We start from the raw sequence: 15035 nt of genomic DNA, 5'->3' as shown, positions 1-15035 counted from the left end.
GAAAGTATACCGACCTGGTTCTCTTTCCCTATTATCCCTATCCTATTTTATCCTTTGAAATAAATAAACAAATCAACTTTTGCGTAGATGCAATGCGATGCAATGAAACGGAACAGCAATGGTAACATAATGCGGTAGGAACATTAAAAAACCAGCAAAAGCAACTGGGTATGAGAATATCATAGACCATCCGGGATCAATCGGGGAAAAAAAAACGAAAACAATACTCAACACGCAAATTACACCCTCTGACTCCCCTGCTGAATCTCCTCCATCAACGCAACCAACTCCTTCCCTCCCTCGCCGACCTTCCCCTCAATGCCCAGGGCCTGCTCGACCCACGCGCGGGCCTCATCCCACCGGCCCATCTCGACGAGACACTTACCGCCGCGCCACCAGCCCTTGACGTTGCCGATAGGCTTGCACTCGACGCTGCTCTTGGCGTCGACCCAGCCCTCGGGCCAGGCCTGCTGCGACATGTACGCCTGCGCGCGGTTGGCGTACAGGCCCGAGAGCTCGTCGCGGACGAGGCCCAGCGGTTCCCAGGGCGGTCGGCCCAGGGCCATGTCGATCGCGTAGGTGTACAGCTTGACGGCCTCGGCGAAGTTGCCTTTGCGGAAGGCGGTGTTGGCGGTGTCGCGCAGCTTGGTGATTTGTGCGCTGCGCTTGGGGTTGATGGGGAGCGGGGGAGGGGGCACGTTGGGCGGGTCGAGGCCGATGAGGGATCGGTGCAGGTTGTTCAGCAATTGCAGTTCTGAGTTGATGGCTTCTGCTTGTGCCGGAGAGAGGCCCTCTGTCGTGGCGAGGGAGATGGCTTTGGTGGCCGGGTCGAGCTGCAGCGGATATTGCGTGAAGCTGTCGAGATCGGAGGCAGACATGATGACGATGACGACAAGATAGAAATTAGGAGAAGTATCTAATGTGTGCCTATTGCTAGATTATTGTAATATTAGTGTCGTGCCATTTGCACTGCCTGAGGAGTGCGCACCTGACAGATAGACTGCTTGACGCGGAAATACGCCAGTAGCAGGGAGGATGCAGTACTGTGCTGTGTACAGTGGAATTCTGCTCACAGGTATTCTCCTCTTTCAAGAATAGGATGAACTCGCTTTCACACCTGGCACAAAAATCGCTGATTCAAGGTGCCAGGGCAAGTCGATTGATTGATTGATGCTACTGATGTAAGCTCCGTCCGCCAGCTGTCCACAAGCCTCCGCGGAGCAAAGGCGGTGGCAGAAACCGGGCATTCTGCAGCACTCCAGACAAATAGAATCGAATCAATCGATTTCTGATATCCCTGTCTGCTCAAAGTATATCAAAATACTATTGCCTTAAAAAATATACTGCATGAAAGATTTTTACTACAATAGATATGCTTGCCTTCAAGTTGTTCGTGATGCATACTTTCCATTGTTTTCTAATCGATTGTTCAGAGCTAGCTCAGAAAAGCCAGATATACAGCATAATGCAAAACAAAGGATCAATATCCATCACATCTCTTCATAAGCGTTGGCAGCATGAATTAATACTGAAGACATATCATCCGTTGAAGACTTCGAACTCATTTACCTCGTGTCTAACCAACATTGTCAGACAGAACCGCGGCTGAAATCCATCGAGTGAACCCTTCCTGTCACAAAATCAATAGATTACAGGCAGAAAGAAAAGAAACGCGCAAACAGAACAAACAGAATTTTGGTATAAAACAAACAAACTAACACGGAAATCCTCCATTCATCCGCGACGATATTGCAGATGCAGAATAACAAAATCATTGCGACATGCCTCCGTAACACTGACACCAGAACATCTCTCGCCTGACATCATGCCAAGTCGTGCGAGCAGAGTACTGCTAGCGTCAAGGATACGGCGGATACCTGGTGTTCCCATAGGACTCAGATGGTTGATTGTAATGTTGCCCATATGCACCGCCGTAGCTAGTATCGTAGTCATGCATTACTGACCCCGGATTAGGAGCGGTGGGGTCATAGGCCCCCTGCACGGCACTGTGATGGGGCCCGCCCATGTCATCGGTCTCGCTCTGCTGAAGGAGAGCATAATCCTCATCGCGATCTTGACCGTACTGAGAGGGCCCGTCGCCCGCCCGACCGGATCGGAACTCATCTTCCTCGTCAAACTCTTGGGCTGGATTGGAGGAAAATGCGGCTTTCGTCTGCGCATCGAAGGTTGGGTCGGCAACGGCATCCGGCAAGGTCCCCGTGCGACGAAAGTAGAAGACATTGCGGAGGGAGATAAGACTCGTTGCGATAAAACCAAGGCTAAAACAGTGGATCATGTCAGTGACTGGCAAGCGACAGGGAAGAAACCAGAGGCTGGGCTCCTACAAGACGATAACTCCGAGGATCACCGTCCCCTCACTAATTTCGCACTTCGCAGCGCTCCCATAGGCAAATGCGTCGCAACCCGACTTTGGGTTCTTGCTGTTTTTCTGTTCAGCCTCCCCCTTGCTCTTCCCTTCGCCGACGAATGATGCAACGCCGACCCAGGCACTGAACCATAGGATGACAAAAATACAGTCGATGGTAGCGAAGGCATAGACATTGCCAAACCGCCGTGCACGGGGGAATAAGGGAACGGCAACGAGGTAGATCAACGCGGGGGCGGTGAGCCAGCACTGCCGGTTGCAGAAACGTCAACACACTCCCACGAGACGAAGGGGAAGAAATGATTTCATTTCAATGAAGATCAGCCTGGTGACATACCAGACCAAAATACCACGCTGAGCGCCCATCGATTCCATCACCCTTGGTGAAGACGGCAATTGTGAGCGCCCACCCCAAGAAGATCACAAAAGCCTGGAACGCATGGATGATATTCTTTATCCGTGCCGGACTCGTGGATGGCAGTCTCATGATCGCTCAGCGGAGATGGCGTTATGCAAAGAAATAGGACGAAAACGACGAAGCGGCGTGGCTCGTCTGGCGCACGGGAAAGGAAACGTATAGACAGTCAAGCAAGCAGAAGTAATTCTGGCGCTGAATAATTCTCGAAGTTATTCTGTGGATACTGGTCGTGGTTGTTGGAGAGGGGAGGTAACAGGAAGGAATAGTGGGATGTTTACGCTTAGGCTTCCGCGAAACCTGCGAACGGATACAAAGGGTCTGTTGTAAGACACGACAAACAAGAATAGGCAGGAAATAGCACCTCAGGAAGACAGTCTGAGAGAGACGTGCGAGGGTGTTGCAGCCTTAGGATGAGTTGACAGGATGGCAGCAACGATCGTGAAGGACAAGTTGATGATTGATCTATGAAACGCAAGCCGTCAGCGCTCTCCGTCAGCACAGCCAGATTCACTCGGGCAACTGATGACGGGCGGCACTTAGTTACTACGGAAGACGGGGGGGCCACGTACGGCATACAGTAGTGGGAACCGCCATTGCTAGCCCCCGCCCAAGCCACTCGCTGCGCCGCTGAGATTGCGTGCCGACCGCCATGATTGGTCAGGATGCACGCAACACTGCTACGGAGATCCAGCTGACCAAAAGCTATCCGGTAGTTATTCCCAATAGTAATGAAATTATTTATTCCAAGGGCTGTTATGACATAGAATCATGATGAACGAGATCTAGCAGAGCTCCTGTTTGACCAAAGCAAGTCCGTTCGAATTCAAGTTTACATCTCAGTCTAGGACGGTTCAGCTTCACGTGCCAAAGTTATATATAGAAACTCAGCCACACTAGGCTAGCCACATCTAATGCATCCCTGCACTCAGCCCTACTGGACTGGAGTAACCGTAGAGAAAAACGGAAGGAGAAAAACAAAAGAAAAGATCGAAGTATGCACAAGCAATCCAGCGTATCGGTGCGAAAACCCCTTGCAATGGTCAGTGGGTAGCAGAAATTTATCCAAAACAGACAAAAATCACAAGCCAAGAAAACACTCTCATGCAACCCAAAACACCATGTCATGCGTGTCATTTCTCGTAACAGCGGAACATATAGAAAGCGGGAATGATTTCCCACTCAGATTCATCACGGGAATCGTTTCACGTGAGCCTCCACATTCCCGTTCAAAAGGAGGACGAGGTCGTTCAGCGGTCGACTAATGTGTCGATGCCACCACCACGGCAAAGGATCGAGTCGGGAAAACCGAGCGTGCTCCCCCACCACAAACTGTTCCAGCTGCTCGGCCAAGATGTCGACAGGTTTGGACGTGTGCCGTAGCCGTTGCAGCCCCTTCAGAGTGTAATCTATCGCGTCAGGAAGCCAGGGCAATCTTGGTTGGACTGCCAATGGTCCTGCGGAGGCTGGCGACTTCCCTGATGGTTTCTCATCAACTCCGTTGATCTCAGGAGTCAAGACATCCAAATACTGTTGGTAGAGGTCAGGAGGTGGGTTGTCCAGAAGACCTCCGACCGCCGTAGTACCCTGTCGACAGCCAGCGATGTAGGTGGCATATCGTACAGAGTGCGGGGTGATTTCTTCATCCACCATCAGCTTGACAGACAAATGGCCAGTCAGCCGGACCCCTCCCTTCTCCGCGAATCGTTCCATCAGCTGCTCCATCGCCGCATACAGTCCTTCATCCAGTCGCGATACACAGCTCAATTCACGACGAAACGGGCGCACCTTCAACGCCTTCACCCGACCTTGAATCAAAAGTAGATCTGCCCAATACTTGCCAACCCGGCCTCGTTGTTTGAGAACCCACGGGTGTTCCTTCGAGACCATCAGTTCGCTGACATCCGAATATGTCTGACTCAGCGTCCTCTTCGGCAAGATGATCGCGTCCTTTGGTTTTCCCTTGAGGGGAGATCCTAACTTCCGAATTTGGAAGACCTTGTCCGGGGACCGGTTGAGGATCTTGTGGATAGAATCGCGGGACCGCACATCATGTCGTTCCGTGACCGGCAAGCCCTTGTCCGACGCGTACTGGAGGAAAAGGCTCGTCTGGCTGAAGCAGGTGGCGAAGTCGGCATCGAAGTGGATGCACTTGCAGCTCGTGCGACTCTCGATGGTTTCTTTCGCGACCCCATCTTCCATTGCAGAGGCTCGGTCCGAGCATGGAATCCAGATATCAACCTTCTCTCTGTTAATGATATCGATAAGATTGCTGACATATTGCGTTTTGGAGATGCGGTAGAAGGCGCTCAACGCGATGGACATGCTGCCACCTGAGCGAATCGGCGGTAAGCCTACATCCGCGCCTACGACACGGTGACCGGCATAGTGGAACTGACGGGCAAGGACGAGTCCGTGGACCGTTCCCACGCCGGTGATGAGGATAGTTTTCGGATAGAAGTGGGCATCTTGGAGGAGGAGTCGGCGTTGATGTCGCAGTTGGTCATCAGGAAGAGGGAGGAATGCCAGAACAGCGACGCCGAGGACGACTGCGGTGTCGACCGGCAGTAGAAGGAGAGAAATATACAGCTGAAGGAGGCAACGCGCCAGATCAAAAGAAGTAGCTCCGGCGCAGAAGAGCGTAGCACTGCTCTGCAGCTTGCGAATGGCCTGCATCGAGGGACGCGGGGCCATCTCTTAAATCCGGCTGAAGGTTCACCTTGTGTCACTGAGAACCGGATGACAATCACATACACTCCATCTGTAACACAAACTTCTCCACGGACCATGCAAACGGGGGAGGTTAAATAATAACCTTATGTAGGATGCCCGTTAGGTTCTGAAGGGCTTGTCGAGCCCACCTGAGCTGCTGTGTTGGCTGCCAGCCTGCCACCGGAAACGGAACGTCATCGCTGCATAGTCTGAATCACTGGCACGGATGGAAGGACCGGAGAATGGGGCAGACATGTGATGCCCCTCAGATAGCGAATTCCCCATTGGAAAGGCCGGTGGAGCGTTATGTTTTTCTTCTTTGCCGCGAAACGCTCAGCTATGTGATGTTGTACAGTGTGCAGAGCAAGTACATCCAAGAGGGTCTTAGAAATGACGACGCTGGAGGAGCTCGGGCCACATTGCGGCCATCCAGGTCATCGCTGTGTTGGCAGCCCCTGTTAGCGGACTCCGATCAGCCAATGAGGCAAAAAGGTCTGCATGATACATCATTTTTGAGGATGCAAGCCTTGAAAGAGGACGAACAGCTTGTCTCGGCGTGTTTGGTGGGAGGCTGGGAGGCTGGGGAGCCCCTCTATGACCCACTCCGTAGCCTCACTTCGGACGTGTGAAGAGGGGTATTTTTACTTATCAATGTACGAAGATAAGACGAGTTTCATATGAGAATCTATCTTCACGTGAAAATGAAGGTGTTCGCGTTTGAGGTTAAGTTCTCACCGCTATTTTTTTTATGTGGAATAACTGCTTCGTACTAAAAAAGGCGACACAAAGAACCGCTGGAGCCAGGTACAGTACACACATGACTCGAGACATTTCAATTACAAGGACGCTATTGTCTAATGCAGTGGTGGGGGCACTAGATAGAATTATGATTTCCCCGAGCCTCCCTATATAAGGATGGCACTATGTATACTCCTCTGCAATCGGCCCGCCGGCTGACAGATCGGACTATATAAATTGAATGCAACAACAGCTATTGTCTAATGTACTCTGTACGACAGATGCCACCACTATTTAAGTCTCCAGCGTTCTACACGGGTGTTGGCATCAGACTAGCCTGGCAATATTAGAAATAGAGTAAATGGTGTGAATCTACAACAATCCCCGCGGATGAGTAATTAAGCGCTTTTTCGACCGGAAGAGAATCTTTTGTACGACGATGCTTGTACTCCGTACCCGAAAGTTCAAAAGTTCAATCCGCGGGGGTTACACAGAGCTGCACGGCAAACCCAGCTTTCCCCAAGTCCAGGATTGTCTTATTCGTGTATAAATATCGCTCAAGTATTTAATTACAACCTAGTCGAATCAGTTACCCTGATCACGGTGTCTTTGAGGCACTGAATACACTACAATGGCGAGCTCTACGAACACCTCGGAATTCGATAGCAGTCGTGCCTATATCCGTCGGAAATTCGATGGTACACCATGGGTCAGTCTTCAGACCTGTCAAGAATGCATTGAGTGAAAATTGTGTGTGAATGGCAATTATGCTGACTCTCAGGGTAGTTTGATGATGGCCGCGAAATTGAGCTGCTGCATTACGTGTATAGCCAACCCAACCTGGATGAGATCCGGGGCAATCCACGCAAAGTCCTGGATGTTATCGATGAGTTTGCCAGGACGAAACGCTACCTCATGAATGTTGGCCCCCTGAAAGGGAAGATCGTCACCGACTTGATCGCCGAGGTCAAGCCCGAGATCATGGTGGAATTGGGTGGTTATGTGGGCTATTCAGCGATCCTGTTTGGAAATGCAGTCCGTGAAGCTGGAGGAAAGAGATATTTCAGTCTCGAGAGAAACCCCGAATTTGGCGCTGTGTCCACCATGCTCGTTGACCTGGCTGGACTCCGGGACATTGTCCGCGTCGTCATCGGACGCAGCGATCTGTCCCTGCAACGGCTCTACAACGAGGGCCAGCTGAAGCACATCGATCTACTGTTCCTCGACCACTACAAGCCGGCATATACAACGGATCTGAAATTGTGTGAACACTTGGGGTTGGTCTCTCCCGGTTCCGTGCTGGCCGCAGACAACGTTCTCTTCCCCGGCAATCCGCCCTACCTCGAATACGTTCGCAGCAGTGTCGAGCAGAAGCGCGCAGCGGCCAGGGAGGGCACAGGCAAGGGGTATAATTTCGAGGGCATCTTGGAGCGCTCCAAAACCCAATACAGCCACCAGGTTGGCGAGGAGAAACCAGCGCTCGACGTGGTTGGCAATCCGAATTTGGTGTACGAGAGCAGGCTGGTAGAGAGCTTTGAGCCTAGTGGAGAAAAGGTAAGTGTTCATTTGAGCTCCGGCCTGCAACAATAATAATCATTGCTGATCCAACGTGCAGGACGGGGTTGAGATCACCAAATGCGTTGCCGTAGCCCAGGAATCCTGATTCCGTGGTGCGGATTATGAGCTCCTTTTTCCGAAGAGCCAATGGCATGTCGATAGATTATCCTGGATGAGACATCATTTCGGACGAATATTAGGAAATCTTTTTCTTTTCTCGTTCGCTGAGCATCATCATCATGCGTTAGCATTGGACGTAGCGTTTAGAACCAGCGAGAAGCAGATGGATGGCCGAAGCCATTCGTAGAAGTCGCAAACCCCACCATCGGCCCCGCCTGAAGCTGAAGCTTAAGCTCGCGTTGACCTGCCCCGCGCCGCAACGCCCATTTCCCTGCTGTCAGGTCACGCATTCTGAGTGGCGGTGCTTGACTTTTTCAGTATCTATCCAAGTTTTATTTTCCCGTTTTTACCTCACTTGGAAGTGCACGTGTATTAATTTCCAAGCTGTTCTCTGTTATCCCGGTGGGTCAGACACTGTATATATAACCCGATTGCGCCCCAATTGAGCCCAGACAAACTACCATCCGAGAGAGATACTGCATTGAGATACATCATACACAAACGGACTCGTCACGAAAATGGCGTCCAAGACTTGGAATGTCGGCGTTATAGGCTACGGCTTCAGCGCCAAGATCTTCCACATCCCCTTCATCCAGGCTGTCCCCGACTTCAAGCTGTACGCCATTGTGCAGCGGCATCCCAAGCCCGATGACGATGCGGAGAAGGATCATCCTGGCATCAAGGCATACCGAAGTGCAGAGGACTTGGTCAAGGATGAAGCCGTTGATGTGGTGGTTGTGACCACCGCACCAGACTCCCATGTCGCGCTGACGAGATTGGCGCTGGAGGCAGGAAAGCATGGTATGACAGTCGAAGTTCAACCTGAAAGTATCGCTTGGCTAATGGAGACTGAATCATGTAGTTGTGGTCGAGAAGCCGTTCACACCGACTCACCAGGAGGCCGACGAACTCGTTGCCTTGGCTAAGAAACAAGGCAAACTGCTGGCCGTGTATCAGAGTGCGTATTCGATTCAGTCTCTCCGTGCATATGGAATCAGGCAATCCCGCTGACCCTAAACGCCCTTTATAGACCGCCGCTGGGATACCGACTTCGTCACCCTGTCCAAGCTGATCAAGAATGGATCGTTGGGCCGGTTGGTCGAATACGAATCTCACTTTGACCGCTACCGCCCTGTGATTCCTAACACCGATTCCTGGAAATACAAGGTGCTGCCTGCCGGCGGCGCAATCTACGATCTCGGTACGCACCTGATCGACCAAACGGTGCATCTGTTTGGTCTCCCCGAGCGGGTGACTGGTTTCATTGGATCTCAGAGAGAGAACAACCCGACTGGGTTCGAAGACTCGTTCACGGTGCTGTTGCACTATAAATCCGGATTGTTGGCGACAGTGAAGTGCTCCGTGGTCAGCCCGGAAGAGAAGCAACTGCGATTCTGGGTCCGGGGAGAGCAGGGCAGCTTCAAGAAGGCAAGGAATCTGAATTGATCTTGGAAATTGTGCTGCGAATCCACGCTAACAAAACTGCTCAACTCAGTATCACCTCGATATCCAGGAGGAACAATTGATCAAGGGTCTGAGACCAGGCGACAAAGAATACGCCCAGGAGCCTAGCGACAGATACGGTATGTATTCACAGCTGCCTTTATTAGCTGGAACCGCAACTAACATATGCGACTCACCAAAAGGCGTCCTCACGACCATCAAAGATGGCAAGCCCACAGCGGAGGTCGTTCCCACTGAGACCAGTACGTGGGTGGAGTACTACCGCCAACTTGCACGCGCGCTCGCTGGCGAGGGCGATGTTCCCGTCAGCGGTGAGCAGGCCAGCGCGGTTATCCGGCTGATCGAGTTGGCGAAGGAAAGCTCCAAGCTGGGGAAGACCCTGGACGTTTAATAGCGTGTATATACAATACCATGACGATGTGAACGCGCACATGTAGATATGTAACTGCGTATTGATACTTTAAGACATGTCTGAAGCAAACAAACGGGTACCAATATAATCCCAGCTCTCGTCGCGGGATCTTCTAGCTTCAAGACTTCTTGTCTAGCAAACTCAAGCCTCTCTGAGGTCCGTGCTGAGTATATATACCTATGTCTTCAAGGTGGCAGCTTGATAAGGTATGCCATAAGGGATGTCCCGTCACGATTGGTGGATGCCCTTCCCCGGATTTGGTCAGGATTGCTTAGCGTCAACTCGCCAATCAATCCCTGGAACACTAAATCAAGCTCTACAGTAAGATCGAAGACGCATCTCATCATCGAAAAGAACACTCCTTTGGTGAGGCGTGTAGTCCATACGCAGGTATATATATACTTCACAAAGTTCACAGCTCTTCTTACCTGCATGCATCATTGTCCATTAAAGGGCGCGGCCCACATGGCTGCGATCAACAGCGTCATCTGCCGGCATGAAGAAATACGCACTAAACCCGATCGGGTTTCTATTACCAAACGGCAACGCGCTGGATCGGCGCTGAGTGGACAGATGTTGTTGCCATAAACGGGGTCGAGGACTGAAGAATACCAAACCAAGCTGCAAGATTTTCCATCCGCGGAGATATGGCTCATCATGGTGCGGATGATGTGATGGGGACTGCTGAAGGAGAGAGCTATGAGCTAAGAGCTATGAAGCTACTATTACTTCTTCTAACTACTAGGACGACGGTGCCTGTCAAGACTCGAGAGAGGCCTGTACCGGTTTACCCGTGACGTTCTTTCTAGTCGTTTGTATATATAGAGGCAGCCTCCGGAATAATAATGGGAGCTCGGTGTTTGCTCGTGGAGTCAGTCAGTCAAAGGATCGTCTCTTCGCGAAAGGGCTTCTCGAGCCCCCCGTTTGTCTATTTCCTCTTGATCCACGGATGACTCTCTGAGGAAAGAGAAAGTGTGGACCGACATTTCCCTCTCTATTATACTCCGTAGATACCTATAGAAACCCTCCTTCCACACTTCTCTCTCCAATGCGTCGTCTCCCTGACCTCTCCGCCTGGAGTTTCGATATCGATCGATTCCTCAATCCGTTCCTCCCAGCACCGCCATGGCGACTGCTTCCGTATCCCATAGCCTACTTCTTCGGATACCGAAAGAACCCGCCTAGGAGCGTGGGGAACCTCATCAGCATCTTCTGGGCGTTCATTGGCATTTTCTGCGCGATACTTATCATTGAGGCGGCGTCACGGCATGTCCAGTCTTTTCAGGAGCATGGAGCTCCCATCATTATCGCTAGTTTTGTAAGTACTCCTCCGATCAGACACAGCCTGTCTTTCCAGTTGCTTCAAAAAAGCCAAGGCAATCGATCAGGATTGTCTCGAGCATATGCTGATATCCTCATCACAGGGAGCTGCCGCAGTGCTGGAATTCTACGCGATAGACTCGCCCCTCGCGCAACCGCGAAACGCCATTTTCGGTCAAGTGATCGCAAGCATCATCGGAGTCGGCATCTGCAAGTTGTTCGCCCTGAGCCCGCACTTCGAATCCATCCGTTGGCTAGGCGGTGCTCTGGCCTGCGCGTCGACCACCGCGCTGATGGCGTTGACCAAAACGGTTCATCCGCCTGCCGGAGCCACCGCTCTCCTTGCCGTGACGAACGATGACGCGCTGCAGCTGGGATGGTATTTGATCCCGGTTATGCTGCTCGGGTGTGCTCTCATGCTCGGCACGGCCCTGCTCGTGAATAACATCCAGCGAAAATTTCCGATATACTGGTGGACTCCGGAGGATCTCAGCCGACGCAAACCCACCGACAATGGAATGGGAATTGATATCGAAAGTAAGCTGACGCCGGCCTCTTCGTCTGACCAGGGGACTTCCGCTGGGAGTGAACCACAGCTGGTGGTTCGACGGGGAGTCGTGCTGGTGCCAGATCAGATGCAGCTGAGGCCGGAAGAGAAGGCTTTCTTGGAGGAGCTAAGTAACAGAATTTAATAGTCTAGATAGATTAGATGTCACTCACATTTTCATAGACTTAGATGTAGTTCAACACGATGTACTGTAGCATCTGCTATATCATTGCTTCCTCAGGCAAGAATCGTCTGGATGAATTGTCTTGCCACTTCACGTGCTTGGCGGTGACGTCTGTCGGCCACTCAGCGACGGCGATGCGCTCCACACGAAAATTCGAAGGGCGGCAACAGAGCAAAGAGAAACATTTTATTAATACTAATTCATTAATTCTTACTCGAAGGCTTCCCCCCACACAACACTGCCAGCAGCGCTTCTGCAGCACACCAGAGTCACCAGGACTTTGTGTACTGTTGCTCGACCTCTGGGGGCCGATCTCCTTTTTTCTTCTGTTTTGGTCTCTCTGATACCCGGTATTTTTGTGCCCTCTTTTTTGAACAGCGGGGCCTTTTTGTTTTTAATTCTATCGATAAGAGCGTCACCAAACCCCACTAGGTTTTCCAACCTCTTCCCATCCATTTTTCCTGGACCTAAGCCCCAACTTAATCTACTCATACACCTTATCTCAATCGTCTTTTTTCCTGTATAGAGATTTTCTTTTTCACACTCCTTAGCCAACGATGGTGTCTGCATCCAAGGCCGCCCGCCAGGCCAAGCGTGCCGCCGAGGGTGGCGATAAGAAGAAGACCGGTGCCTCGAAGTTGGCAGCGAAGAGGGAAGCGAAGGCCAAGGCCGCCAATGGAGAGGAAACTCCCGAGAAGCTGATGGAGGGCAGCGACAATGACGGGTTGCCCACGGACGACCAGCCCGCGACGACGGCGGAGAAGATGAAGGAAGTCGACAAGCTGACTGCCCAGATGGACAAGTTCGGGCTGTCCGATCGGGTCACGACCGGTGTGCTCGCCTCCATGCCTTCGTCCCGCGACATCAAGATCACGTCGGCTTCGCTGGTCTTCCACGGAAAGGTGCTCTTCAACGACAGCACCCTCGAGCTGAACTACGGTCGCCGCTATGGTCTGCTGGGTGAGAACGGCTGTGGCAAGTCGACCCTGCTCAAGGCCATCGACAAGCGCGAGTTCCCGATCCCCGAGCACATCGACATCTACCTGCTGAATGAGGGTGCCCCGCCAAGCGAGCTGGGCGCGCTGGAGTGGGTCGTGAAGGAAGCAGAGAACGAGATGGAGCGGTTGGATAAGCTGGCCGAAGAAATCCTCGAGAGAGACGGGCCGGAGAGCCCTCTCCTGGAGGATCTGTATGAGGTGAGTGAACTACGCTATTGATGGAATAACAGACAATTTGCTAACGTCTGCTAGCGTATGGAAAACATGGACCCGTCGACCTTCCACACCCGTGCGGCTCTGATTTTGACGGGTCTCGGCTTCAACAAGAGCACGATGTCGAAGAAGACCAAGGACATGTCCGGAGGCTGGAGAATGCGTGTCGCCCTGGGCAAGGCTCTCTTCGTCAAGCCGTCGCTGCTGCTGCTGGACGACCCCACCGCTCACTTGGATCTCGAGGCCTGTGTGTGGCTTGAGGAGTACCTCAAGAAATGGGACCGCACGCTGGTGCTGGTGTCTCACTCGCAGGACTTCCTGAACGGCGTCTGCACCAACATGATCGATATGCGCCAGAAGAAGCTGCTGTACTACGGTGGTAACTACGACTCGTACCACAAGACCCGCACGGAGCAGGAGACGAACCAGATGAAGGCCTACCACAAGCAGCAGGAGGAAATCGCTCACATCAAGAAGTTCATTGCCTCGGCCGGTACCTACGCCAACCTGGTCCGTCAGGCCAAGTCCCGTCAAAAGATCCTGGACAAGATGGAGGCCGAGGGTTTCATCCAGCCGGTCATCCCGGACAAGGTCTTCACCTTCCGCTTCGCCAACGTTGAGAAGCTGCCCCCGCCTGTGCTGTCGTTTGATGACGTGACCTTCTCGTACACGGGCAAGCCGGAGGACGCGCTGTACGAGCACCTCGATTTCGGTGTGGACATGGACTCTCGAACGGCGCTGGTCGGCCCGAACGGTGTGGGCAAGTCGACACTGCTCCGTCTGATGACCGGCAAGTTGACCCCGACCAGCGGTCGGATCAGCCGGCACACGCACCTGAAGCTGGGCCTGTACAGCCAGCACTCCGCGGAGCAGCTGGACCTGACCAAGTCGGCGCTGGACTTTGTGCGCGACAAGTTCGCCGACAAGAGCCAGGACTACCAGTACTGGCGTCAGCAGCTGGGTCGGTACGGTCTGACGGGTGAGGCGCAGACGGCGCTGATGGGTACGTTGTCCGAGGGTCAGAAGAGCCGTATCGTGTTCGCCCTGCTGGCCATCGAAGCGCCCAACATGCTCCTGCTGGACGAGCCGACGAACGGTCTGGACATTCCAACCATCGACAGTTTGGCCGACGCTATCAACGCGTTCAACGGTGGTGTCGTTGTCGTGTCTCACGACTTCCGGTAAGTCGCCTTCCTTCCTCCCTTCTTTCTCATATAGTAATATTCATTGCTAACGTTGGCTGCAGACTCCTCGACAAGATCGCCAAAGACATCATGGTCTGCGAAAACAAGACCATCCGCCGATGGGACGGCACGATTGGAGAGTACAAGAACTACCTCCGCAAGAAGATGCTTTCGGAGGGTGCTGTCTGAAGTGTTACAGCAGACAAAAAACACACAAAAAAAAATGCAACGATAAAAAAAAGGCAACACACAGACTTTCAAGTTTATAATATAAACAAAAGTGTAAAAGGGAACTGAACTGCTGCATATACATTCATTCCCTAACCTGATTAACTAACGAAACGACTTTTCCATCATCTCATGTTTTTGTCTCCCCCCCCCCCTTCCTTCCTCCCCCTCACCTACCCATTTGAAGGGTGGCCCAACCCAGGTGTGTTTTCCGTTTTTTTGTGTTTTGTTTCCTGTTTCTTTTTGTTTCCTGATTTTTTTTTTATCTAGAGTAGACTGGGCTTGTGGAAAAAAGGAGGGGAGGGAAGGAGGTTTATTTTAATCGTCATGTTCCAAATGAAAGAAATAGAATTTCTTTGTTGTTCTTTTTTTTTTTACTTCGTTTCCTTCTTCGTCGGCTACTTCTTTTTTTTTACTCCGTACTTTAAATTTCTTTTCTTGGCTGGGATCAGTTCCTTTTTCACATAAATAAATAAATAAACGGTAAAAAAAAAAGGATAAATTCACTGAATATACACACACATATATATATACTCCGTACTGTACAGAGTATCTGA

General features: G+C 51.8%; 7 protein-coding genes across 7 annotated transcripts; 4 read left to right on the top strand and 3 right to left on the bottom strand.

Moving 5' to 3' along the window:
* Positions 1-239: 239 nt before the first annotated feature.
* Positions 240-878, bottom strand: VTN77DRAFT_9398 (uncharacterized protein; the record flags this gene model as incomplete). Its single annotated transcript, XM_069426001.1, has 1 exon — positions 240-878. One exon carries the CDS (start codon positions 876-878, stop codon positions 240-242), a length of 639 nt encoding a protein of 212 aa, XP_069273920.1.
* Positions 879-1858: 980 nt separating this feature from the next.
* VTN77DRAFT_9397 (uncharacterized protein) lies at positions 1859-2873 on the bottom strand (the record flags this gene model as incomplete). The annotated part of the gene is made up of 3 exons (XM_069426000.1): positions 1859-2279; positions 2346-2635; positions 2724-2873. 3 exons carry the CDS (start codon positions 2871-2873, stop codon positions 1859-1861), a joined length of 861 nt encoding a protein of 286 aa, XP_069273919.1.
* A 1119-nt stretch (positions 2874-3992) lies between these two features.
* Positions 3993-5495, bottom strand: VTN77DRAFT_9396 (uncharacterized protein; the record flags this gene model as incomplete). The annotated part of the gene is made up of 1 exon (XM_069425999.1): positions 3993-5495. One exon carries the CDS (start codon positions 5493-5495, stop codon positions 3993-3995), a length of 1503 nt encoding a protein of 500 aa, XP_069273918.1.
* Positions 5496-6882: 1387 nt separating this feature from the next.
* VTN77DRAFT_9395 (uncharacterized protein) lies at positions 6883-7914 on the top strand (the record flags this gene model as incomplete). Its single annotated transcript, XM_069425998.1, has 3 exons — positions 6883-6960; positions 7038-7805; positions 7867-7914. 3 exons carry the CDS (start codon positions 6883-6885, stop codon positions 7912-7914), a joined length of 894 nt encoding a protein of 297 aa, XP_069273917.1.
* A 532-nt stretch (positions 7915-8446) lies between these two features.
* On the top strand, positions 8447-9783 carry VTN77DRAFT_9394 (uncharacterized protein; the record flags this gene model as incomplete). Its single annotated transcript, XM_069425997.1, has 5 exons — positions 8447-8729; positions 8791-8886; positions 8959-9356; positions 9424-9511; positions 9575-9783. 5 exons carry the CDS (start codon positions 8447-8449, stop codon positions 9781-9783), a joined length of 1074 nt encoding a protein of 357 aa, XP_069273916.1.
* Positions 9784-11207: 1424 nt separating this feature from the next.
* Positions 11208-11816, top strand: VTN77DRAFT_9393 (uncharacterized protein; the record flags this gene model as incomplete). Its single annotated transcript, XM_069425996.1, has 1 exon — positions 11208-11816. One exon carries the CDS (start codon positions 11208-11210, stop codon positions 11814-11816), a length of 609 nt encoding a protein of 202 aa, XP_069273915.1.
* A 596-nt stretch (positions 11817-12412) lies between these two features.
* Positions 12413-14439, top strand: VTN77DRAFT_9392 (uncharacterized protein; the record flags this gene model as incomplete). Its single annotated transcript, XM_069425995.1, has 3 exons — positions 12413-13051; positions 13106-14247; positions 14313-14439. 3 exons carry the CDS (start codon positions 12413-12415, stop codon positions 14437-14439), a joined length of 1908 nt encoding a protein of 635 aa, XP_069273914.1.
* Positions 14440-15035: the final 596 nt, after the last annotated feature.

This window comes from Rasamsonia byssochlamydoides (genome assembly GCF_041956645.1).
Source record: "Rasamsonia byssochlamydoides strain NRRL 3658 unplaced genomic scaffold VTN77scaffold_88, whole genome shotgun sequence".
In the NCBI taxonomy this organism is placed as follows: domain Eukaryota; kingdom Fungi; phylum Ascomycota; class Eurotiomycetes; order Eurotiales; family Trichocomaceae; genus Rasamsonia; species Rasamsonia byssochlamydoides.
Note: the sequence above shows the minus strand (reverse complement) of the source record. Positions and strands in the feature narration are given on the sequence as shown.